We start from the raw sequence: 24,130 nt of genomic DNA, 5'->3' as shown, positions 1-24,130 counted from the left end.
GCCGAGGAGATGACTCAGTTGGTAGAATATTTGTCTTACATATCTGAAGACCAGAGTTTGATCTTCAGAACCCCTGTGTGGTGACCTGCACATGTAATCCCCTCTAGGAGATTTGGAGACAGGCAGAGATTTCTGTGGGTCACTGGCTAGACAGTCAAGCCTACTTTGTGAGTTCCAGACCAGTGAGAGACTCATCTCAAAAGAAAACAAGAAGAAAAAATAAAAACAAAGACTGAACCTAGTAAGCCACACTCGAGGCTGACCTCCAGCAGGGTGTCCCTCGTCTGTGTACGCATGTGCAATGTACATGCACAAATGCACACATGCACATAGGAACTTTGGTCTGCAGGTCCAAGAGGAGAGAATTCTGGCTCAGGTAACTCCTGCTCAACCTCAGTCCTGGGAACTCTCACTGCCCAAGTTGTCCTGTGACACCCCATGAAGACCTCTGCTGAGAGCTGTGTCCTCCCCATTTCGGAGAGTCACTCACTCTGCTTTGGTAACTGTGGGTACATTTAAAGCCATTTTGTGGTGATGGAGAATGGCTTCTAACTTCAAGTCCAAGATGAAAATGGACCCCCTCACTGGGAGAGCCAGGCTACTTCCTGCATTAATTAAGTAGTCTCTTCTCCACAGTGGTCTCACTTCAGACTCACTTAGCCTACTGTTATCCAGAACCTTCCAAGACTTCTTAACTGAGAGTCTCTGAAGTGGAGCCCAGACACCAGCAGCTTGAAAAACTCCATAGGTTTTTCTAGTTTGCAGCCCTACTTTGAAAACCACTGATTTCATGTGTGGCTGATGGCATCACATGCACTGTCTCACTCAGTCTCCATAACAACCTTTGAAATGAGTCCTGGAAAGAACAGCTATGATCACAATGACCTGGGGGCTCAGAGGAGGTGAGAAACTTGAGGTTGCACAGTTAATGTGTCTCAGTTTTGGAGCACAGACTCTGAGTTCATCCATTGTCCTCAAGCCAGGAAACTAGAGTGGTTTGAAGAGCCCCAAGAGAGTGAGTACTGATGCAAAGGGCAGTTGCTTCCAGTGCATTCTGGAAAGGTAGTAAATGAGTCATAGAAATGCCAAGGCAGAACCCCAGAGGCCGCCTTATCACTCAGTGCCTCTCTGCAAAGTCTGATTCCATGGGTTTGGGGACAGACCAGGTAGTCTGCCTTTCTAACAAGTTCCCTGGTTAACTCTGAGGATCCCAGGGTGAGGATCAGCCTCAGGAAAGAAAAAACAACAAAGACTGGCCCCAAGGCAGAACATGGAGGTCACAGGGATGCCATTATAAGATGAAAGCAGTTTGTTTGTTTTAATTCAATTTATGCATTGCTCCTAATAGTAAGGACAATGGCTTTGGTGTCTGAAGTCTTAAGAATGTCAAGGGTCTCACATTGTCTTGTATCTCTTATATGAACTATCAAAGTAGCTCTACAGCATACTCAAAGTTAGCTGCATTGTTTTGATTCTAACTTGTAAGTTATATCTCAATATGAGGGTAGGGAAGTATTGCATGGAATAAAGCACAATAAATATTCACGAATGTGTAGATGATCATTCCAGGGGCTGATGGCATGAAGGAGCCTTATGTACCTCCTCGGGGCTGCTTTAAGCCCCCCCCCTTTCCTTCCTTCCTTCATCCCCCTCCCTCTCCCTCCCTTCCTCCCTCCCTCTCTACCTCTTTGCCTGTCTCTTATCTCCTCTCCTGTCTTCTCCTATCTCTCCTCTCTCTCCTCCTCCTCCTATTTCCTTTCTCTTCTCTCTCCCCCCTTTCCTGCCTCCTTCCCTCTCTCCTCTCGGTTCCTTTCTCACTCCTCTCTCCTCTCCAGCTTCTCTCTCTCTTCCCCTCTGCAACCCTGCTGAACTAAAAACATGTTGCTAGAAGATGGAGAAACCTCTTGTGCACCTATCTCTGTCACATACATGGGACCCAGCCTGGGTGCCTCCATTAGTATTCACTGAATAGCTAGCATGATGATTTCCTTAGATCATAAAGGACCATGACTGCCTTGATTTTTCCAACGGAGAAGAAACCATTGAAAGCTGTAGAGCTGAGTCACAGATGACAGGCGGCAAAAATGTGACAGAGGTTCACATGAGGTTTCAGAGGAGAGACAGTGAGGAAGGGGTGTTTTAGGAGCATGGATGTAGTTCAGAGAATAAGTTCTAAAGGCAGGAGTGATTCTTCTGTTGTTAGAACACTGAAGAAGTGAAGACAGAAGCCAGTTGGGGAAAGATTGAAGAATGAATGAGAATGTGGCTCAGTGGTACTGTGCTTGCCTACTATGTACAAGGCTTCGGGTCCCATTTCTAACATAAAAGAGAATGAAAAGGGAATATCGTTTACCTCCCTGCCACTAGATATGTGAACATCTAAGCAGAGGTACAGAAATGGGTTGCAAGCCAGAAGAACCACAAGAATCAAATAAAAGGTATTTCTTTTCTGGAGTGGGTAGGATCTGATCCTTTGTGGACAGGGGAGCTGGAAGCAGAGAGATTGGAGATGGTAGAAAAAGAATTGAAAAGGCAGGACCTAGGAGAGGATAGAACAGGAAGCCACATAATGGGGGTGGGGGGGGAGAAGAAGAAATCTTCCTCCAGGACAGAAGCAAACAGATTAGTGAGCAACACTTAAGCTGGAAGAGGAGGGCGAGAATGGCAGAGGTTGTGCCTGCTCTAGAACTTTCTCAGGAAAGTGGAAATTGCATCAGTGCATCAGAAGCTGGGGCCCAGGACTGTCTGCGAGAGAGTTTGAACTACCCAAAGTGTTAGGTGTGCCCAAAAGGCAAAAATGGAGATGCACAGAGAACAAGTTGCAACAACCACCGAGGACACTGAGGCACAACAGTTTGACTTTACAATTTCAAATCCACAATGTGGCACAAGGAAAGAGAGAACATGTGTTAGCCATGGGCCCAGCAGGACACTGCATGCCATAGACTATAGGAAAGAGAGTTTGGTATTATCAAAGGTAGGGTTAAATTCTCTAATTGATGGCATCCAGACATATAAGAAAACTGAATAAGGATAGAAAAAGTGATATATTCATTCAGCTACCATGGGATGTTTCAATGGAGATGTGTGTTTGTGTAGAGTCTACCTATTACCATAAATCAGACTCACCAGATTGGGACCCATTGTCCAGCCACAGCTTGGTTAGAGACAGGTTTTGTAGGTAGGACACTGTTCCTTGTCAGGCTCCTATGGTAAGTGACACTGTCCTCTTCAATGAAATTGTAAGGCAGCTACCATAGAGGCGTTAGAAGATGAAGGCTAAGGGTTACAGAGAAGTGGCTCTTCAAACCTGGAGAACCCAAAACCCACAGCTAATGAGGACTCAGCATGTTCAGGATACACTTTGCCCTTCTCTCTTCAGTAACCTTTTTCATTCAGAACCTGAGCAGGAGTCTAGTTCTTTTACATCTTAGCTGTTGTTCATAGATTATCTCTATCAGACACAATCTCTATTATTTCAAGCCTCAGTTTGTAGCATGCTCTGCTTCTGAACATGACTACATTTAAACATTCTTAGAAAGATGATTAGTAACAATTTCCTCAAATGTCTAGGGAATTGTGCCATAGAAACCTTTCATAATGACACAACAAAAACATACGCTTGCAGCTTCCTCTTGGCAAAGATAAAGCCTCATTTGGGAAGATAACTATATTAGGAGACCATTATATAGAGGTAGAGGGGTGTGTGTGTGTGTGTGTGTGTGTGTGTGTGTGATTTCTGCCTACCAAATTATTAAGTTTCTACTTAGCTAACATGTGATCTGATACTATTCAAATAATACCTGTAATTATTAGAAGGAATATAAAAATCTATTATACCTAAATTGAAAGAAATTTAATGAAAAAATCACCTATTATTAGGTCACATAGTGACTTGTGTCCATGAACAGTAATCTTTGTGCTTAGGGTAGCTCACCAAATAACCCCACTGCTCCACTACAGAAGTAGAACCATGTGAAATTTGGGGTGATATCATCAACCTCAATAAGGCTTTAGAATTGCTTACTGGTGGTCCTGGCTCAGAACCTTGAACTTTGATGAAAGCCTTTTGGGCAGCAGTAAGCAAGGACAGGCAAGTGGGCATCCTGCTACCCTTAGCTGGATCAATTCTGGTGAACCTCCAGGAATGCTCTTTAAGCTTTATCTGAGAAGGATACATATTTTCCTTCAACACTAACATTATTAACTACTGCTTCCCTCCCTCACAGCTCCGGATGTCCTGGCTCATCCATGGAGTTTTAAGAGGAAATGTATCCCTGGTGCTGGTGGAGAACAAAACTGGGAAGGAACAAAGCCGAACAGTCTGGCATGTTGCCACCAATGAAGGTTTAAGCCTGTGGCAGTGGACAGTATTGTCGCTCCTCGATGTGACTGACAGGTGGGTTATTCTCCATCCCCTGCAGGATGAAGTAGGATGGTCTCCCAGCTCCCATGCCCGGTATCTAAGATGTTTTCTTAGTTATTTTTCTCATGGCTATGACAAATTACTTGATGAGAGCAACTTAAAGAAGGAAGGATTTATTTGGGTTCATAGTTTGGAGTTTTAATCCATCATAGTGGCAATAAATTGATGACAAAAGCATGAGGTAACTGGTTTACATTGCATCCACAGTGAGTAAGCAGAGAGCGATAAATGCCAGTGCTTAGCTGGCTTTCTCCTTTTTCTTCACTCCAAGTAAATGGACTGGGTGAATGGTACCGTCCACATTTAGATTAGGTCTTCTCACCTCAGTTAACCCCATCTAAGATCTTGTTCACCAATATGCCCACAGGTCTGTCTTCTAGGCAATTCTAGATCCTGTCAAGTCAGCAATCAATGTTAACCATCACAAGCGTGTACACACAGAGACATACACATCCCCTGCCCATTACTGGAAGTGTGAGTTTCTTCAAGGGATGTTGTGCTAATGAACACTCATCTCCTGCAGCTCTCACCTGGTCTGATTAGCTTCCTTCAGGATCTGTCTGTGGAAAGAGCAGAAAAATGAGGCTCTTGAGCTACTACCAAATAGCACTGGGTTTCATATCTCTATGGCATTTCTTCTCACTTGATAGATGTCTCTCTTTCTCATTTGCCATTTTCTTTTCCCTCATTAACGACAAAACCTTGTTAGGTGAGAAAGCTTTGCCACTATTCTCTACTACTCTTTTAAAAAGGAGAAGCTGAAAATCAAAGGAGCAAAGGACCCACAAGTTGGCCTCAGAGCCAAGACTGAACCCAAAGGCTCCATTAATTCAGCTCCAGAGGTGGATTGACAAAGGTAGCTGCCAAATTCTTCACTAATCAGAGACAAGATCTGCCAGGGACCCTGGTTCTTATCAGATTCTATTACTAATGACCTCTGTGACCTTGAACAAGATCTTATTGCTCTTGAGCCTCAGTTGTCCTCACTTCTGAATGGATAGGGATGGCACTGGGTTGGAGCAGAAGCCTATGGAGTTCAGCTGCCACTCATCTCCCTAAGATGGCACTACCCTGCCACCTGCAGTCAGCCTGAAGCAAGCAGTCTTGAGGGAAAATGGCCTGGCCCAGCAGCATTCTCAAGACACTCTGCTGTGCTATACTAAGTGTTCCATGGAAGGTGCAGACATGTTCTACAGCAAAAGGCAGGGCACGATCATTTCTACAGAGGGGACTGGAAGGGAAAACCATTTGCTATTGGCTAAACATCCAACTCTACTATGAGGCAAAGCCTTCAGAGAAGTCTCACAGAACATACTCAAATTGCCATTCTGATGAACCTACCTTTGAAATATGAGGACCAAAGGTTCAAGGCAGAGCAGAGAGTGATGCATGTTGTCATGAGTGTGGGTCTGGCCTTTGAATTCTTCTCCCAAAGCTCATAATGTGCTGTTGCTTACAGCTTCTAAAGGGAGCTCTCCTGTTGCAGAGAGAAGCCTCCTCCTGTGAGCAACAGCTGCCCACTCTTTAGATGCGTGTGGCTTGATGATAAAAGCCATGAATATCCCCAGGCTCAATGACCCTGGGACAAACATGTTTAATTTTAGTGAATGGAGGGAGAAATGTGGGTGCTACCTACACAGGCAGGTCTTTTATTCTTTGGGATGGGGGAGGGGCATTGCACATGGGGATTGGAAACTCCCTAGAGATGTTGGAGCCCTCCTTCCTGGGAGATGTCAAATTAATTCTGGTGAATTAGAGTGTTGTTTCTCCCCTCTATCCCCAATCCAATCCAGCAAGTTCTCTCTTTCATAACTACTTCAGGGGATTTAAAGCAAGCAAAATGTTGACTCTGCTTGCTCCCTTCTGCCAGAGATTTGTTTGACAGAGATTTTGTTCCCATCCTCCTTCTTCCCCCCCACCCCCACCCCCCACCCCCGCTGAAAGATGTTTAGCAGACTGATATTTCCAATATTGATACTGAAACCAAATGTCCAGTGAGGATTCAGGCAAAAGCCAGCCTGGTTCTTAATTCATCGTGACCTAATTCATTCATAATTATTGTGGAGAGGTATCTCCATTCACAAAAATTCTGCCAGCCAACAACATGCTCCCAAAGCTAGAGGCAGTATGTCATAAGATGAGGAACCATGGGTGAACAGACTGACAGTTTCATTCCCTTAAACAAAGCTAGACTGTAGCAGTGACCTCGTCCCATTTATTGAACCTCCTGAAGCCTTGTTATTCCCTCCTGTAATCAGCACGTCTTCTCTTCACCAGATTGTTATGGGAATAAATAATATGATTATCAAAAGAATCTATGCTTAATAGGGTGTCAGAGTTTTTGTTTTACCATCTTTCATTCTAGCCTTTAAGTGGCCTCATAAGTAATTTATTGAACAAACAGTGCAAATCCAGCCCCTGATCTTCCAACATAAGGCATGTTCTGCAAAACGGAGACTTACAGTTGCCTCTTAGTTTTGAGGAAAAAAAGTGTTGGATAGACTCCTTGATCCACACTAAAATTCTTAATCAGTAAAAACTGCTAATAAGGAATATAATTAAAAATGACAATAGCTCCCCCTTACCCACATGATGCCTCAGAAGAGGCTGGCATAGTCAGCTTAGAAATGATATCCAGTCATGTGAGCTGTAAAGGTGAGGCTCTTGCAGCTATAAGTAATCAATGTTCTGTTGGGTTCTAGTCACTGATGGAGGAGGGGCAAGAAGTGCATTCTCCTGCCTTCCTCCCAGGGGAGAGAACTGTGGCTGCCTGGATTGCCAGAGCGAAATGGGAGAAAGCAGGAAGGAGAGAAAGAGTACAGTTAGGGAAAGAGAAAAAGAACAAAGGATGATGGCAAACCAGCTCCCTTCTCCCACTCCATGGGGTAGACCTTAACGCTGCGGTATGCCCATCTGCAGCCTTGGCTCCCATAAGCTCCCATAGGCTGACCCTCGCTTCTGCTTTCAGCACCTTCCTCTTTAACAGCGCCCCAGTCCCACACCTTGCAATCATTAAGAACTTTATCCCCTAGGCTTCCTCAGATCACCTCTGCTCCCAGGTTCTCCAGCCTCTACACATTAGCAAGTATTCTTATCAGCCCTGTCAAAGGTAAGAGTCCCATAGCCCCTGGACAGCGCATGAGAAATCCTTTTAAACATAAATCCATTCATTTTCCTAGCTTCCTGTGGCTTTTAGGATATTTCCTACGTTCTTAATAAGACCTTCATTTAAGGTTATGTGTGCTGTGTTCGACCCCAACTTCAGTATCTTGTACCGTCCATTCTCCTGTTCTCCCTCTCTGCCCCAAACTCCTCTCCACTCAATGGTGCCATGCTATAAGATCCCTTACCGCCAGGATTTGTATCTTCCATTCTCTCCACACTAATATTCTTCCTTTGTGCTCCATCCCTCTACATATCACTCCTCATTCATATATTAAGAAGTCTTTCCTGACCCCGGGACAATCTGTGTGCCTACAATGTGTCCTTGTGACTCTCAAGACATTCCTGTGCTTTTTTTGTCACTTTATGATTTTTTTAAAAAAAGTGATCATGCTCTTATCTTATGTGTCACTGATTTCTGAACCTAGTACCATATCTAGGAAACTCAATAGACCTGCATTGGCAGAATATGTACTTAGAAGAATGGGATGTAGCTCCAAAACCCAGCAGAATGAACTGAGAATTCCCCAACTCAACACTGGATGCCATCCAGCACACCTCCTCTGTTCATCCTGTGTCTAGTAAAACAGACAAAACTGCTTTTGTGTCCCATATATCAGAGCTGCAGCTGTGTCCTGTCAGAAGAACCAAAACAGCATTTGTTAACTCTCATGGCAGGGAACCCTCTTTAGAGACTTGCCTGGTGCCTGTGCGCTCTTTGTCTGTGGTCACTGTCCTGTCAGAATCACTTTATAAGAAAGGCTTTGATCTTAATCGTGTGCCCTGTGCCTGTGAGTTGGGAGCTAGAGCTGAGCACGGAGACCAAAGAACTGTAGTAAAATTGCTCCCACACCACAGCAGCCTTGCAATAGCTCAATGACTGGGCTGTAGGTGTAAAAGGCCAGCAGCTGGGAGCTGTGCATCCATGAATGGCATTTCTTCTGTCTTCACGACTGGGCCAAATGATAGAAGTGACATCACCAGTCATCATAAAATTACCATATTCTACAACCAGACTGCAAAGAGTAGCAAGAAGGAAAGGTCCCAAGAGCAGTTTCCTAGGGTGTTTTGAGCAGATATATCCTCTCAGGGTAATTTTGAAGAGCAGCATCAATCCACATGTGAGTTTGGTAAGTGTTTAAAGGCCCACATCCACCTTGGGAAACTACGGTTCCTCACTTCATTCTCTTCCCCCTCCTCAAATGTGGATGCCATTATTTCTGCTGGAATTAATTTTACCTTTCTTCAAAATGGAAGAAAAGGAAGTTCTCTCCCCTTACTGTAACCGCCAGCCTCTTCAAAGGATATCGTCCTGGTTTTCCTTTCCACAATCACCTAACTTGCTAAACCCAGTATTCCCCACCACCCTAAGCTTTGCCGCACTTAGAGTGGAGGCTGCTGCACAAAGCTCATTAGGAGATGGATGTGGAGACACCATGGATCAAATCATGTCCCACAAATCACTGCGATCGCACAGTCAAATGGAAAGCACGTAACTTATCGCACCTGTGTAAGCTCCGTTTCCCCAACACTGTCATTAGGAAGGCTTTTAGCTGCATGCTGTATACATAGTCTAACAAGAAAAAACGTTCCCTCTGGAGATATTTAGGTTTCCTGTTCCCTTTTGCATCCTTTGTCCTAAACGACAAGTAAGATATTTCACAAATGCATCTTGTAAACGAGCTCAGTTAAAGTGAGAATTATGTCCCCGTGCATTCATACCAGAAATGCCATAAAGACTCTTTTTTTTTCCTACCCAACCTTTGGCTATCATCCACAGCATTCCTATTTTACATGGGAATACTGTGGATAGCAACAGTCTCCCTCCGTGTACCTTTCTTCTGCACCCAGAAAAACATTAATGGGGCACTTTCTCCATTCTTGTCTATGTAAAGGAGTAGACACAACAGACACTGTAGGTGGTCCTGGGTTCAGGGGTCTAGACATGTCCCTGGAAATGAATGGGGTGCTTAACTGGTATTTTTTAGAAATTGCATCACAGCTTCCTGGTAGAGCTATAGCTGAGTTTCAAATGCTAGTTAGAGCTAACATGTGTCGAGTGCTTACTGCTGGCCAATCACTGTAACAAGTACTTAGCGTGCATTATCTCCTTTCATCCTTCAAAGAGCCCCTTGGGATAGAAACCATAATTAACTCCCTTTATATATTAGAAATCTGAGTGCTAAAGAGGTTAAATGATTTTTCCCTTAACCCTTAGGCCAGTCTGCTCCTTAGACCCTGCCCAAGGAAATACAGCACAGAATTTGGAGAGAAAGGAAACTGTGTCTTACAAAATATTTTGGTCCTGGGTTAATTTTTATACCATATCTCTTATACATTTCAAGCTAGTTGTTTTGTTTTTCCTTTGCTTTATCACCCCCTCAAGCTCCTACTATGTTTTGTTCTTAAGGTGTGCCTGCTGGGGAGATGGCTCGTTGTGGAAAATGCTTGTTTTCAAGCACGAATTTGAGTTCTCAGAACCTATGAAGAAAAAAAAAAAAGCCAGGCTAGGCTTTGTGGCACAGACTTTTAATTCCAGCACTCAGGAGGCAGAGGCTGGCAGATCTCTGTGAGTTCAAGGTCAATCTGGTCTACATAGTGAGTTGCAGGCCAGCCAGGGTTGTACAATGAGACTCTATCTTAAAAACAAAACAAAAAAGCTAAAACAATAAAACAGCCAGGCATTGCTGTGATCACAGCACTGGAGGCATAAATAAGAAGATTCCTGGTCCATGCTGGCTAACCACTACTGCCGAATGAATCAGGGATCCAGGTTTGGTCCAAGATCATATCTCATAATGTGGAAAATGATTGAGAAATATATCAACATCTAGTTTCCACTGCTTTGCACATACATGTGCATAGGCACTCACACCAGCATGTACACACATGCACACAAGTACACACACAAACATTAGATGAGATATGTTACAGATTGTCATAACAATTAGTGCAACAGAAACCAAAACCAACTCTTCTTCTCTATGTTGTTCCTTATCTGTCTTCATTGTTTGTTTGTTGTTTGTTTTTCAAGACAGGGTTTCTCTGTGTAGCTTTGGAGCCTTCCTAGAACTCACTTTGTAGACCAGATTGGCCTCAAACTCAGAGATCCCACTACCTCTGCCTACCAAGTGCTGTTATTAAAGGCCTGTGCCACCAACGCCTGGCTCCTTATCTGTCTTCTTAATCTCCACCATACCACCACTTCCCATCCAAGCTACTCTGCCTGTTTTCTTTACCCTCCATCTCCAACATGGATAGCATTACCCAAAGAGGATAGCTCCTCCTTCCTTTCCTGGCCATCGTACCCCTCCCCAAGCCTTTTCTAGCATGCATTTGTCTGTCCCCACACCATATGTTCCCACTCCAAAGCAAGTAGAGATTCTGACAAAGATTTCCAAATGCAAGCATTTTAATGCACCCTAACAAAGTGATAAAAATTAAAGATATTTAGCTATATATTTCATGAGTCTCCCTCCCTATAGATGAGAATGAACTTCATTGCCAGGAGGACATTGAGGAATCCCAGCCCTAAAACTGTACACCAGGTTGGATGGAAAACTCCTTGATCACCAGGGGAACACAGTAGAGGGACTAGCTCTATGTCCCTCTTCTCCTCCCTGCCCTGCCTCCTTCAAATGTCTGATTACTACTGTTCTACCTCCAGTCTGGTCCCTCCCCAGAAAAGAGAGTTACAGAATAGGAGAAAGGTACATCCTCCATGCAAAGCCCCACAAGCCAGTGCTGACTGCCCTCTGCTGGAAAAGCTGCTATAACTGATACCAAGGCTTTTGTATTCCCTCATCTTTACCCACCATGCACCCCTGCCCAGGAGGCTATACCCTTTCCCAGTACAGGATACCTGCTCAGGTCCACAACACTGGGCAGCTAGGATGTCCTTTCAAATGAAAAGATTGAGATCCAAGGTCTCACAGAAACACAGCAGAGTCTCAGTAGAAGTCCCACTTCCATCTCCTACTTAGCCAGATGTGATCCTATGAAGCTTCTCGGGATGAAATGGTACCAACCTTCATGATCACCCAAGCATTGTGTATTTATTATTCATCCTATATTTGCTGCCTATCTAGTGTTGGGTGGTTGGTTCCCATGTATATTCTGGAACAGTGTAGGCTTCAAGGAAGGTTATCTCATAGGGCCTGACCAGGAAAACAGTTGCTGCATGGCAGAGCCTGTATGCCTTGGGAAGAGAGTTTGTGAATCCAGAGCAGCATGGAGTCTAGTAAGACTATTAGGGTACCTTTCTTCCTAGGAGACACCTCTCTAAGTGCTAGGCAGGGACCTCTCTCGGCCAGCCATGCCACAATCCGTATTTCTCAGAAACTGTGGTCCAGTGAGATTAAATAGTGATTCAGAGGCATGCATTAAGGAAGAACAAAAGCCAAGGAGTCTCTTTCAGGCAGCAGTCACACATGAAGACAGCATAGAGAATCCCACAGACTCCAAAATAGGAATGAGAGAGGGCTATCTCGTATGTTTTCCTAAGGTGAGTCCATGTATACAAGAAACACCAGGGGAAAACAGAAAGGACTCAACTCTCCCAATAGGTGGTCAGTGCTGCAATAGCTGGAGCTTTGAACACAATGCTGACATCAGCCTGAGTCAGGACCCTGGGCCTTGAGAAAACAGTAGGTAAATCATGCCACTAAGCCTAACAAGTCTTCCCCCAAAGGGACTCAAATCCTTCATAAGCACGCACACACACACACACACACACACACACACACACACACACACACACACACACACGCACGCACGCACGCACACATGCACGAACACATGCGCACATACACCACACACACCACATACCATATACACACTTTCATTCTCAAAGCCCACAAGGGATGTGGAATGATCTTCTGGCTTCATTGGCAATCTTCAAGGTGAGGGCTTTTGGCAGGAAGGAATCCCATTCCTTCTGCCTCTGTCGTGTGTTTCTTGGAGGACCGAAGAGAGCCTCACTGAGCCATATGCATGTGCCTACTTACTTTGTTATCAAAACATGGGCCTTCAAGCTCTCATTTTACCTCAGAGAAGCTAAGAAATAGTCTGCACAGAGACACAATCAGAAATCCAAGGAATTTTGTAACTCAGTATCCAGCTTCTTTCAAACACCAGCTATCAGAGTCAAGACCTGACTTTTGGAATCTTGAGCTCCCTAGGCAACAGTGTTGTCTTTCAGAAAAAAACTGCTATTACAGAACCATGTTATAGAGTCTGCCTGAGCAACCTGGAGGTCCTGCAGAGTTGCTGTCAGCCATGAGGTCAGCTGGGACCTACAAGGACCAGTCACTCGAGGAGGATTCAGGAAAAAGACTGGCTTGGGTGGAGCAAGCCAAACATGGCCTGGGTGGAACCAAGCAGCCTCACAGATCATCCAGACATGGATGTAGACCTGTGATCAACACACAGGTAAAAAGCAAACGACAAGAGGAGGGCCCTAGCTTCCATTATGATCCCAGAGCTTCAGGTACACCACACGAGCATGAAAACTGTCATATCATGGACCTAGCATACTAGAATATTTTCCTTCAATGCACCCTGCCTGGCTCAACAGGGTGCCCCTGGTCCTACAATGGTGCCAAAGTGTTGTGAGGGAAATAGTTCAGCTAAAAAGGAAAGGTTATGTGGTCTCCTGCAACCAGAAAAGGGCAGAGTCTACCCATCACTACCACGAGCAGGTTAGTCATCACCCCACCTACGCCAGGTATACAGAACAAATCCCGACCGCCTAAGCAGTACTAGTGCTGTGTTGATTGGAATAACAGTAAATCTTTGGTCCCTAGAGTGCTATATAAATGAAATATATTTCTTTCTCGTTAATAATCAAACATGCATGTGCTTGGTGGGTTCAGGAACCTACACACACCCTTTATACTTTGTGGCTCTGGTCTTTTCTACAGCCTTGGAATCCTTTGCATTTAACTAACCAGGAGAAAAAGAGCATGGAGAGAGGCACTTGAAGATTTTTATGTGTTACTACTTCTCATTTTCCACTGGCTAGAATTCAGATTCCAAGGATGCTGGGAAACATAGTCTAGCTATGTGACGGCATAAAAGAAAGGTACAAGCAGGAGAAAGAAAGGGAGGAAGAAGGAGAAAGAAGAGGGTGGAGGAGAGGACAAGGAGGAGGAGAGAAGAAGAGAAACAGGAGGAGAAAGAGAAGAGGGAGGAGGAGAAGGGAGAGGAAAAGAAGGAGGAGGAGAAAGAGGAGGAAAAAAAGGAGGAGAAAGAGGAGGAAGAAGAAGAAAAAGAAGAAATAGAAGAAAGCCTCCAAGAAATACAGCTTATTTGTGAGCATCTATCAGAGTGTCACTTGAGAGTACATCTCCCTCATTAGCTCTGAGCACTGATCAGCCAGCATCTTCACAAGCTTCGTAATTCAAAGCTGAAATAAATTCCAGGATCTATTCTGAGGTGTGAATGTTTCATTCCCCAAAATTTTATGATGCAGCAAATTCTTACTTTCTGGCAGAAACCATCCCAGAATTTCTCTCACCAAACTTCCTCTTTTCTAAAAACAAAAAATAATCAGGAAAAGAGTGTTTTGAAAAGGCTCAAGGCTGCCAAGAAAGCTTCAGACTCACACATATGACTGTTAATATATGCCAGAGAACTCTCTCCCCTGCTGCCACTGAGAAAACCCCTGTGCCCCACATCTTAGGCTTGGAATCCCTACCTTCAAGAAGTTCCCCCAAATGATTCTGATGTGTGACTGTTTGGAAGACACTGACAATAAAATGACAGATCCAAGTCTCTTGTGGGCCAGATGGGAAACCCAGAAGTATCTAGAGATGTATCATGACTGTCAAATTGTCAGCAATCATATATTAGGTTCCCTCCATGCATGTGGCCAGCCTTTTGCTAAGTCACTGGTTCTGAATGGCATTGAGAATATGCAGGCAGAGGCAGCCTAGCCCACTATCATTGTGCAGGCTCCCAAGAGCTTCCAGTATCCTAGAAGTCAGGGCCACTTGAAAGGGGAAAATGGGCTAATTGACCAACCCCCAAGAAAAATTCAGACTTTAGCAAAATGAGAGTCAAGGTTATTCATTCCAGAGACAGCATCAGGGCAAGCAGAGACCTAAAGACGGGTGTTTTCCTGTTGTTTCTGGGTTGTGTCAGGATTGTGGGAAGCCAGCTTGAGCAAGAGGGAATGGTATGAGGCCATGTGCTTTGAGCTGTGAGTATAGGAAACTGGACTATGAAGCCTAGTGAGACTCACTGGCCTTGAGTCTGGTGGAGGCTCCCAAGGAAAAAAATGTGAAATGATCAGACCAGATCTTCAAAGTGGAACTCAGAAAGGAGGAGTCAGGGAGCCACTGCAACAGAGGTTCTAGCTTCTACTGCCTCCCAAAAGTTGCTGGGGGGGGGGGCGAGGAGCAGCTTTGGTGCTGCACTCCAAGAAGAAGGGAGACGTGGTTGGTGGCTTGGCTTGCAATGTGCACCCAGGCATTGATATGTACAAATCAAACACTCATAACTCTAGCAGGATCTGGCCCTGTTTCCTTTCTCAGAAATTATCTCAGATCACTGGAGCAAGGGGTAAATTACTAATTCTGAGCTTTAAACCCCATTTCTAATCATGATTTACTGTGACACTTAAGACAAGCTGTTGCTTTTGATTGCTCAGTTTCCACAACCAAGAGTGCAGAGCGCTGAGGCAGATCAGGCCCGTGAGCCTGGTTTAAGAGGCGGTTGTTCAAAATGGTACTATGTGAACCCCCTTTACAATAACTGATGTTCAGATCTGCTCTACATTTTCTTGGTAACATTCACAGCTCAGTTTACAGGTCAACAGATGTGCATGTGTTTTTCATAACTCTTAATGCTTGTTAAAATCAAGCCCTATGTTCTCAGCCCTTCTCCCCCTAGGCACAAAATCTGGGGGTGGATAATTGAGCTTCTGAACTTGAAGCTAAGCAGAATCCAACTAAACATATTTTGTCCCCCAGTAGGAGCCTGTCAACATCACTTCTACCCCCACTTCCAAGTAAATGAGATACATGTCTTCATGAGTCCTGGACCCACATTGCCAGCAGCCTGATTGGCATCTCATGACATCAAAGCATGACTTCCATGTGAGCCTCTGTCCCATAGCTCTGCCACTCTGAGATGTTACTTTCTCTGAAGTCTCCCTTGGCTTCTCTCTCACCAGTCCCAATCAGCATGTTCCCTAACTTGAGTAGGTATTAGCTTCATAGGGTCAAAGCTAAAAAGAAAGTTCAGAAGTCCCATGGTCAATGAATAATATGAATTATACAATATGCAAACTCCTTATGACAAGGTCAGTGCTCTGTGCTCCTGGCTGCAGGCACAGGCGTCTGACTCACAACATGGGCTCAGATGATCTTTGCTCCAAGGCAAAGGATGACATGTATAATTTGTCACACTGTCCAAGGGAGCACAGATTTATCATTAAAATAGAATATGAAACAGAAACAATGAAGCACAATCTCTCATCCTAGAGAAAGGCAGTGGGGAAATATTAAGATGACACTTAAAGTCCTTGTGATTTGCCCAGGGTCCCACCAACTCAGTACCCTGTCTTACGGTATGACAGTGTTTTGAAGTTCACTTCCCCTAAGCAAAGACTATCAATCTATCTCCATCAAGATGTTCTTCTCAGGGAGAAGGAAATTAAAGGCATCCTTTTCCTAGGTCCTTTCACTTTTGGAAGGCTTCCATATCTAGGACCATCTCAGCCCTCCAAGCCACAAACCAACAGACAGAAATGGAAAAGTCACTGTGGGGACTACCTGCATGTCCTGAGACACAGGAGTGGGCGCTCCCGTCTCTAAGAAGAGAAGATTTGGTATCTTCTAACCTAGGTAGTTTTCCACAGCCTCAGTGGTCCCAAAGGGCTCATTGAACAGTGAGTGTGTATGATCCTAGATGAGACTCAATAAGTTAGATGGCTCTGCAACAAGTGGAGGAAAACGTGACCTGGCAATGAGAGGCCTGCTCTTCCCTAGTAGGTAACTGTCCAAGGAAAATGATGCTCCCAAGAGATCTCTGACATTCTTCATATCCTTGTGAGTACACAAGTTGGGGTGGGAGTAGGGGTGAGTGGAGGTGGGTGATCTCATGTTCTCCCTATCTCTGTAGCTTCTCTCTCTCTCTTTTTTTCTCTCTCTCTCTCCTTAACTCTGTCAATCAAATCTGTGAATCAAGTAGTTTTATCTATAGCTACCTCCACTGCAGGACCTGAGTTCCATAAAGCAAGACCCCCTTTCCTTTGATTTCTCCTTTAACCCTGTTCATCACACTAGAGTGCAATAGATATGACACAGATTGAGAGAATGAGATAGCCAAGATGGAACTTACAGACGATTGTCTTCTACCTGTCAGACATCTCTGGTTTCTCCTTTGCACTTCAGTGCCAGCCCCCAGGGAGCATAGAAAGCCAATGCTAAGTGCGGAGATGGTTCACTGGGTAAAAACACTTGCTGTACCCTTGCTGAGGACCTGAGTTTGAGTATCTAGTGCCATGCAAAGCACTGAACATGGTAGTACCCACCTGTAACCCTAGCACTGGGGAGGGCAGATGAGACCAGAGAATCCCTGGAGCTTGCTGGCCTTCAGCCTAACTCCAGGTTCAGCAAGAGACACTTTCTCAAGGGGGAATGATAGAGCAGGGTGCCCGATGTCTTCCTTTGGCCTCCATAAATGCATACACCACCCAAACAAAAATAAAAATAAACAAGAGAAAGCCAACGATTGGGCGCTTGACCTGCAGGTATGGGAAGGTTTTTATGATTCTCCATGCAGTTTATCTGAAGATTTATCTCCTCTCCTCTTTCCAGAAGGCTTGCTCCCTCACCACAAGCAACTTCATTGTGAAATAAAGAACTCTCTGACCCTTGGCAGCCCTAGAAACTCTGAATTGACTTTTCTCCTGCTTTTGGTGTTATGCCCAGAAGAGAAACCAAGTCTCAAGGTGGTAAATTACCTCAGAGAGTAGGGCTGCATGGGATGGGGAAATGCTCCCAACTTAGCCTGACCTTCAACATGGCCTCTTCCCATTCACAAACACTCCCGGCATCTGCACACATGTCTAGTGCTTGCCTGCTCAGATCCAACCAGGGCTGGTCCTGGGAATCCAAAGATGCCCCCCAGCCCATCCCCTCCCCTGTAGCCAGTAACTGAAGTCAATTATGCAGATAATAGGATGGATGTGGCAGGGCTTTTTCATCTCAGACATTATTCTAATAGACATGCATACCGCAACCCCAGCCTTGCGACAGTCCATTTCAGAAGACTTTTACTGAGCAAATCAACTAAGCAATAAGAAATGGGAGAAAGTGGTTTTTCTTTCAGCAGCATCTGCCAGTCCTGTTCTAAGCAGCAAGATCCCAGACAAACCCCAGCTGTGAAAATGGACCCCTTTTTTTCTAGATCCTACTAAATGGCCAGGGAAGGAGTGTGAGCTATGGTGCCCATCCATCACATGCCTCTTACACCATCCAGCGTCCTTCGCCTCTCTCACCAAAGCCTTGTTATTCCCTCAATCCACATTCAGACACACACCTTTTTGTCAGCTACTTAGAATCATTAAGTGAGCTTAATTAGGTTTGTCAATCCCCAAGGCTGGGAGGATGGTGAATAAGGCCTCATATTCACTGCCCATTAACAGTCTGTTGCCTGAATGAGACAGTGCGTGTTTTCGGGGCTGTGCGTGAGCAGCATCCACATAGCCTCCACATAGATCTGCTGGGTGAGTTCAGGAAGCACCCACTTCCAGAGCTCCTTCCTGGAAACCTGGCAAGTGGCCCAAACTATCACCTCCCAGAATCCCCCTGAACTAATTTTCAGCGGACTGTCTATAAAGCTTGCACAAGATGGAAAGGCGGATGTGTTCTTATACAAAAGCAGGTTTGAGCCAAGATCTCTAGGCAAGACTGATTTAGACAAGAAAAAAGAAAAAAAAATTAGGAAAACCAGCACCAACTCCAGCATTCACAAATCTACTTTGGAGAAACAGAAAAAAACCAAGCAAATTGATGGTTACGGGCTGGAAGCCAATTCTACACACCAAAGACAGGGGAGGCTCACCTGACAGGCTCCCAGAGAGCAGGAGGAGCCCCCAAAAGCTTACCCTACCTTTTCCTTAGCCAGATGCCCCCCTTGAGAGGTGGGGGGATGGAGCTTCTAGCTCTGAAAACAGCACTACCCTCCCTATCAAGAGTAAAGGTTTTGGAGCAGGGGAGTAACCTGTTTGTTAGTCTGTTGTAGTCTTAGCAATAATATGCCATGCACCTTACTTCCTACCAGTCCAGTACATGAGCATAAGTGCTAGAACCTAAGGCCTGAGGCCACAGCTCACTCTGAAGCATGACCTGCTATCTGTGTCTCTGAGAAGCTGACCATAAAAGAGTGATTGAATTGGAAAAACTCAGAGCCCTAAGGAAATCTTGCCCATATCCATCTGGGAGAGGCTATCAAAGACTCTCTTCTACAGTTCTTCTGAAGACACTCAACCAGACAGTATCCAAGGTAGAAAACCCTAAAGCACAACTGACCTAATGTCCACCTTGTCTCTTGGCCAGTTCCCTCACAAAAGCTGCACTCCTAGGATGAGCCCTATTCTACACCCTATACCTCATGACCTGCTACTCCAGACCCATTCCCACATTGCCACCACTTCACCACTGTCCTGCCATGACTGTTCGCCTCTATCTGACCTTCATCTATACTTGTCCTACCTGTCCCTTACCCAAGTCTCTGGCCCTAGAGTGGGCCCACATTTGTTCATGGTGCCACCTGAATGAGTCTTCCCTGCCTGTCCTGAGTGCCTCTGACACAAAATATGGGCAAGTCCCTCTGTCGGCTAAATGTTTTTAAACAGCAACTTCCATTGCCATTGTCTTGCAGAATGCTTTACAGACTCTTGTATTTAAAAACCATTCCAGTCCCAGCTTGCATCATCCCATCCATGCTAAGAGGCTGTTAGGGAACATTGCAGCTCTAATCTCCCAGTCATGAAAAATGAAAGCAGAAAAAGCAGAGCAAGTAAGAAGACCTAGAGCTTTCCACCAGGGTCCATAGAGAGAACAGTGGAGATCTTGACTCTTCCCTTGCTCGATAGACATGCATTTCCTTCCACCTGAAGTCCTTCAAGGAGGTGTGCTGATGATGCACCTTAGCACTGAAAACATGTGGCCTGGTCCCTCAGCCTATGGATAATGGATAGAGGATGAACCAGGGAGAAGAATGAGAATGTGGGTTGTTATGGGATCAATGCCCACTACAGTGCAGGATATCTCACATTCCCAACCAAAGAACATGGTTCTTTCTAGTCACCTGTACTAGTCATCAGATTCTTTAAGTAGCTTTATAATAATACAATTATTATTATCATTATTATTAATAATAATTTTTGTTTTGTTTGAGATGTTTTGTTTTGTTTCAGACAAGGACTCAGGTAGCCTAGGCTGGCCTCAAATTCTCCATGCAGTTGAAAATGGCGTTGAACAGTAATTTTTTCTTTAGAATCAAAGCATTTGTGCTTTCTACTTGTGACCTTTACACTGAAAGGGCTACCAGATTCCACAAGATAGATGATGGAAGAGACAGATGTGGTGATTAGAGCAGTTGAATAATTGGTCACAAATACATTGTTTAGATATAAGTTCATATCTGATTCCAAGGCTCTTCTCCAGTGGAGCAATAATGGTCCTCTGGCAAGAAAGAACTAAGCCATCATCTGTCCCTTCTAAGTGTTGACCAGGGTTATGTGTTCAGTCCTGCTGGGAGCTTCCACCTGACTGCAATTCATGACCCAGGCATGTTCAGTCTTGTCACATCAGAGCAGAACAGTCATCTACAAAGTTCACACTAAAGTAAAGCTCAATAAAGTTACAAAAAAAATTCTACATAATGTTGTAAGTAAGCTTATGATTTTGTGTTGGGTCATGATTGCATGTGGCCCAGGTTGAACATACAGGGAAACTTCATCCCTTTCTTGAGCTGAGTTCTAAAGGAACAAAAGAACTTTACCTCACACTTCTCACTGTGTGCCTCTTACACCTTCCTAAAGAGTATTTCTTGTCTACCACCTACCCTGACCCACATTATCAGCCTGCACTCTCTCTCTCTAGAGAGAGAGAGAGATGACTGATAGATGATTGATAGATGATAGATAAATAGATAAACAGATCTTTCTCTCTCCTGTCTGTCTCTCTCTCATCCCCCTCCATCTTTCTCTATCTCTCCTGTTTCCCTCCTTATTCCCCAACAGCTTTGGAAAGCTATAATTTACATGCCATAACATTCACCTGTTTTTAAGTGTGCAAGTCAATGACTCTCAGCAAGTTTCTAGAATTCTACAAAGAATACTACAACCCAGTTTTAGAACATTTCCATCACCTAAAATGAGGCTTCTTGCTAGTTAGCAGTCAATATCGTCCCACCACTAGCCCCAAGCAACCACTAATCTGCTCTCTGTCTCTACACATTTGTCTATTCTAGATGATTCCTATACAGAGAATCACTCAATGTGAGGTCTTTAACTTACTGTCTGCCATCCTTAACTTTGCATAATGCTTTTGAGAGGCATCTATTTTACAGCATGTCTTCTGGTCCATTCTTTTTTATTGTAGATTAGCATCCTGATGTGCGGCTATATAACCATATGTGCTGTATCCATTCAGTGATTGACAGCCATGGCTTCCCTCTCTTACCATTTCAACATCCACACCAGAGACTGCACTCTATTCATCAGGTCATTCTGGATCAATTTTCTGAAATCTGGGGAAAGTGTTTAGGGTTCTCAGGACATGGTCCCTTTATCTCAAAAGGAGGTGGTTGACTGCTAGTAGCCTTCTAGGAAGGAGACTTCCCAAGAAAAACTAGGAAGCAAATGAGTCCATGACATCTTTCTGTTTATCTCAGTCTTGTGTTTTCTCTGACTGTAGTCAGAGGACCTTGCACTCTAAGCCATGAAATGACTGGAAAGAAACATAATCTCAATGAGTTACTGTCCAGACTTCATGACCCACTGTGGCTTGATTACAAGCACTCCCAGGGGAAACAGTCAATCATCTAATATTTAACCACCATTTGGAAAACAGTAACTAATGCTGGACAAGACCCAGGGTGCTCAGTACCTCTGTTGTGCAAGAAATTAACTCTTTGGTTGCTGGTTAACAGGGTCAAGCCATGGAAGGAGCCCAATTACCTGAAGCAACAGACACTGAGGGGTTTTCCATCTGTCAGTACCATACAAAAGCACTTTAATGTTTAAATAGTGCCTTCAGCCCACCCATGGGTGAGCCTGGGCAGGATACCAAGCCCACTCATTTCTGTGCACCATGTATGCACAGAAAGCAAATGTCTCCCAAGTGCAGAACTCCAAACTGGCTTTAAAAGCCTCACATCACCAGGGGAACTAGGATACAAGGTGTATTCTAAGAGATTCATATAAAGTCCCTCACAGAAGGGGGAAGGGACAAGTCTCCCAGAGCTCAGGTGAAGTGGGGGGGGGGGCAGTGAATGGAGAGAGAAGTAGGAGAAAGAGAAAGGAGGAGAGGAAAGCACATGCGACTAAGAAGACTGAGTTGGGTAGGAATAGAAGACAGAAGAGAGAGAGAGAGAGAGAGAGAGAGAGAGAACATAAAAGAGGGAGCCATTATTGGTTTGAAAAGAAAACTGAACCTAAAGAAAGGTCTAGAGACCTACAAGACTGCCACCAACTAACAATTTGAGCAACCGTGGAAAGACTACCATAAATGCCCTTCCCGGATAGTGAGATCAACAACTAACTTATCCACCATCATGGAGCCCTCATCTAGTACCTGTTGGAAACAGAAGCAAACACCCATACCTAAACACTGAGTCGAACTAGAATCCAAATGCAGAGGGAGAGGACAAGACCAGGATGCAGAAACACAGAGCTGACCTGAAGAAGGAGGAGTTAACAGGCCCCCAGACTGATAGCTGGGAATCCAGCATGGGACTGACTCAGGCCCCCCTGAATATGGGTCTCAGCCAGAAGGACTGAGCAGTTTAAGGGACCTCAGACAGTGGAGCCAGGATGTACCCCTGGTGCACAAAAGGACCTTGCGGACACATCCCCCATGGAGGGATAACTGCCTTAACCTAGAGGCAGGAGAGAAACCCTAGTCCCTACTTCAAATGACTTGACAGATTTACATGTCCCTGCGTGTATGGCATTGCCCTACATGTGGAATTGGGGTGGGGGATGGGAGGGGAGGGTGGTCAGAGTGCATGTGAGGGGGCAGAGAGAAGGAGGGAGGAAAGGAAGGAGGGAGGGAGGGAGAGGGAACTGGGATCGACATGTAAAATATAAAATAAATAAATAAATAAAAAAGCCTCATATCTGCCATAGTCGTGACGAAGCGCCCCTTCAGAAAGGGTTATGCTCTGTGGTGGAGAAGGGGAAGTTTAAAAAGAATAAGCCCTGCTCTCTTACTGATGCTTTGGGATGAGATAAAGCTGAACACACTAAATTTTGGCAAAATAGGTCAGCACACATAAGCTGAAACTGACTCCTAGGACTTCACCTACCCTAGAGGTTTCTAACACACATTCTTCTTAACACCATACAGGTTCTGGCTGCAGATAGTAGCATGGTGGGGTCCAGGATCCAGGGCAACAGTGGCATTTGACAACGTCTCCATCAGCCTCGACTGCTACCTCACTAGTGAGTTTACCTTGGAACTTCATTCCCTTAACCCATGGTCTCATCTCTAGACCCGAATCTTAGCCATCTTGCCTCTTCTACCTTCCTCAATGCAACCTCTTCTGTCTTCCTAAAATTGACTCTGCCTAACTCAGACCACTGGGCCTTCTCTATTCTAGTCAGTGGGGAGGATAAAATGCCTTCGAATGCAGCACCCAAATCCAGAAATCTGTTTGAGAAAAATCCAAACAAGGAGCCAAAATCCTGGGCAAACACATCAGGACCAATTCCCATCTTTGACCCTACAGGTAAGGGTTATGCTGGCACAGCTGGCACATTTGGACATTATTTCTTGTTGCCAAAGGGAGAAGAATGGTCTGTGTTATGGCTAGGTGGGTCCTGTGGTTAAAAGTAATGGTTGGTCTCCAGGAGAGGCATCACTACCTTTGTTATGGGGTCCCAAGAAGCTGTGTGGGTCTCTTATCACATGAGTAATGGTGATAAGACCTAACTAATTACTGGAAATATACAAAGGAGCAACACAATGGCAGGGAGTGTCAGGCTATGGCCAGTGGTTATGACACACAGCGGAGATGAATGCCATAGAGGGTGAGTCAGGAAGATGATAAATTTGAAGCCATTGTTTGAGCTTCACCTTTAGGGGCCTAGGGAGATGGTTTCATCTGTAAAGTGCTTGCTATACAAGCTCCAGTACCCAGTACCCAATTCAGATCCCCAGTATCCATGTAAAAAGCCCATCACAGTGACTCACACCTGCATTCCTAACACTGGGGAGATGGAGAAAGGAAGGTCCCTGTAACTTGCTGGGCAGCCAGTCTTGCTGAATGGTGAGCTCTAGATTAAGTAAGAGAGCTTGTAAA

General features: G+C 44.8%; 1 protein-coding gene across 1 annotated transcript in view; it reads left to right on the top strand.

The window, feature by feature from the left end:
* Nucleotides 1–24,130, top strand: part of LOC127220154 (ALK tyrosine kinase receptor-like) — a 76,953-nt gene that overhangs the window by 13,955 nt on the left and 38,868 nt on the right. The window contains exons 2-4 of the mRNA XM_051181888.1: nt 4,230–4,399; nt 23,176–23,270; nt 23,429–23,557. Coding sequence (XP_051037845.1) covers nt 4,230–4,399; nt 23,176–23,270; nt 23,429–23,557 — 394 coding nt within the window. The remainder of the gene's footprint in view (nt 1–4,229; nt 4,400–23,175; nt 23,271–23,428; nt 23,558–24,130) is intronic.

This window comes from Phodopus roborovskii, unplaced genomic scaffold (assembly GCF_943737965.1).
Source record: "Phodopus roborovskii unplaced genomic scaffold, PHOROB, whole genome shotgun sequence".
NCBI classification, from domain to species: Eukaryota; Metazoa; Chordata; class Mammalia; order Rodentia; family Cricetidae; genus Phodopus; species Phodopus roborovskii.
This window is presented reverse-complemented; position numbering and strand designations above follow the sequence as displayed.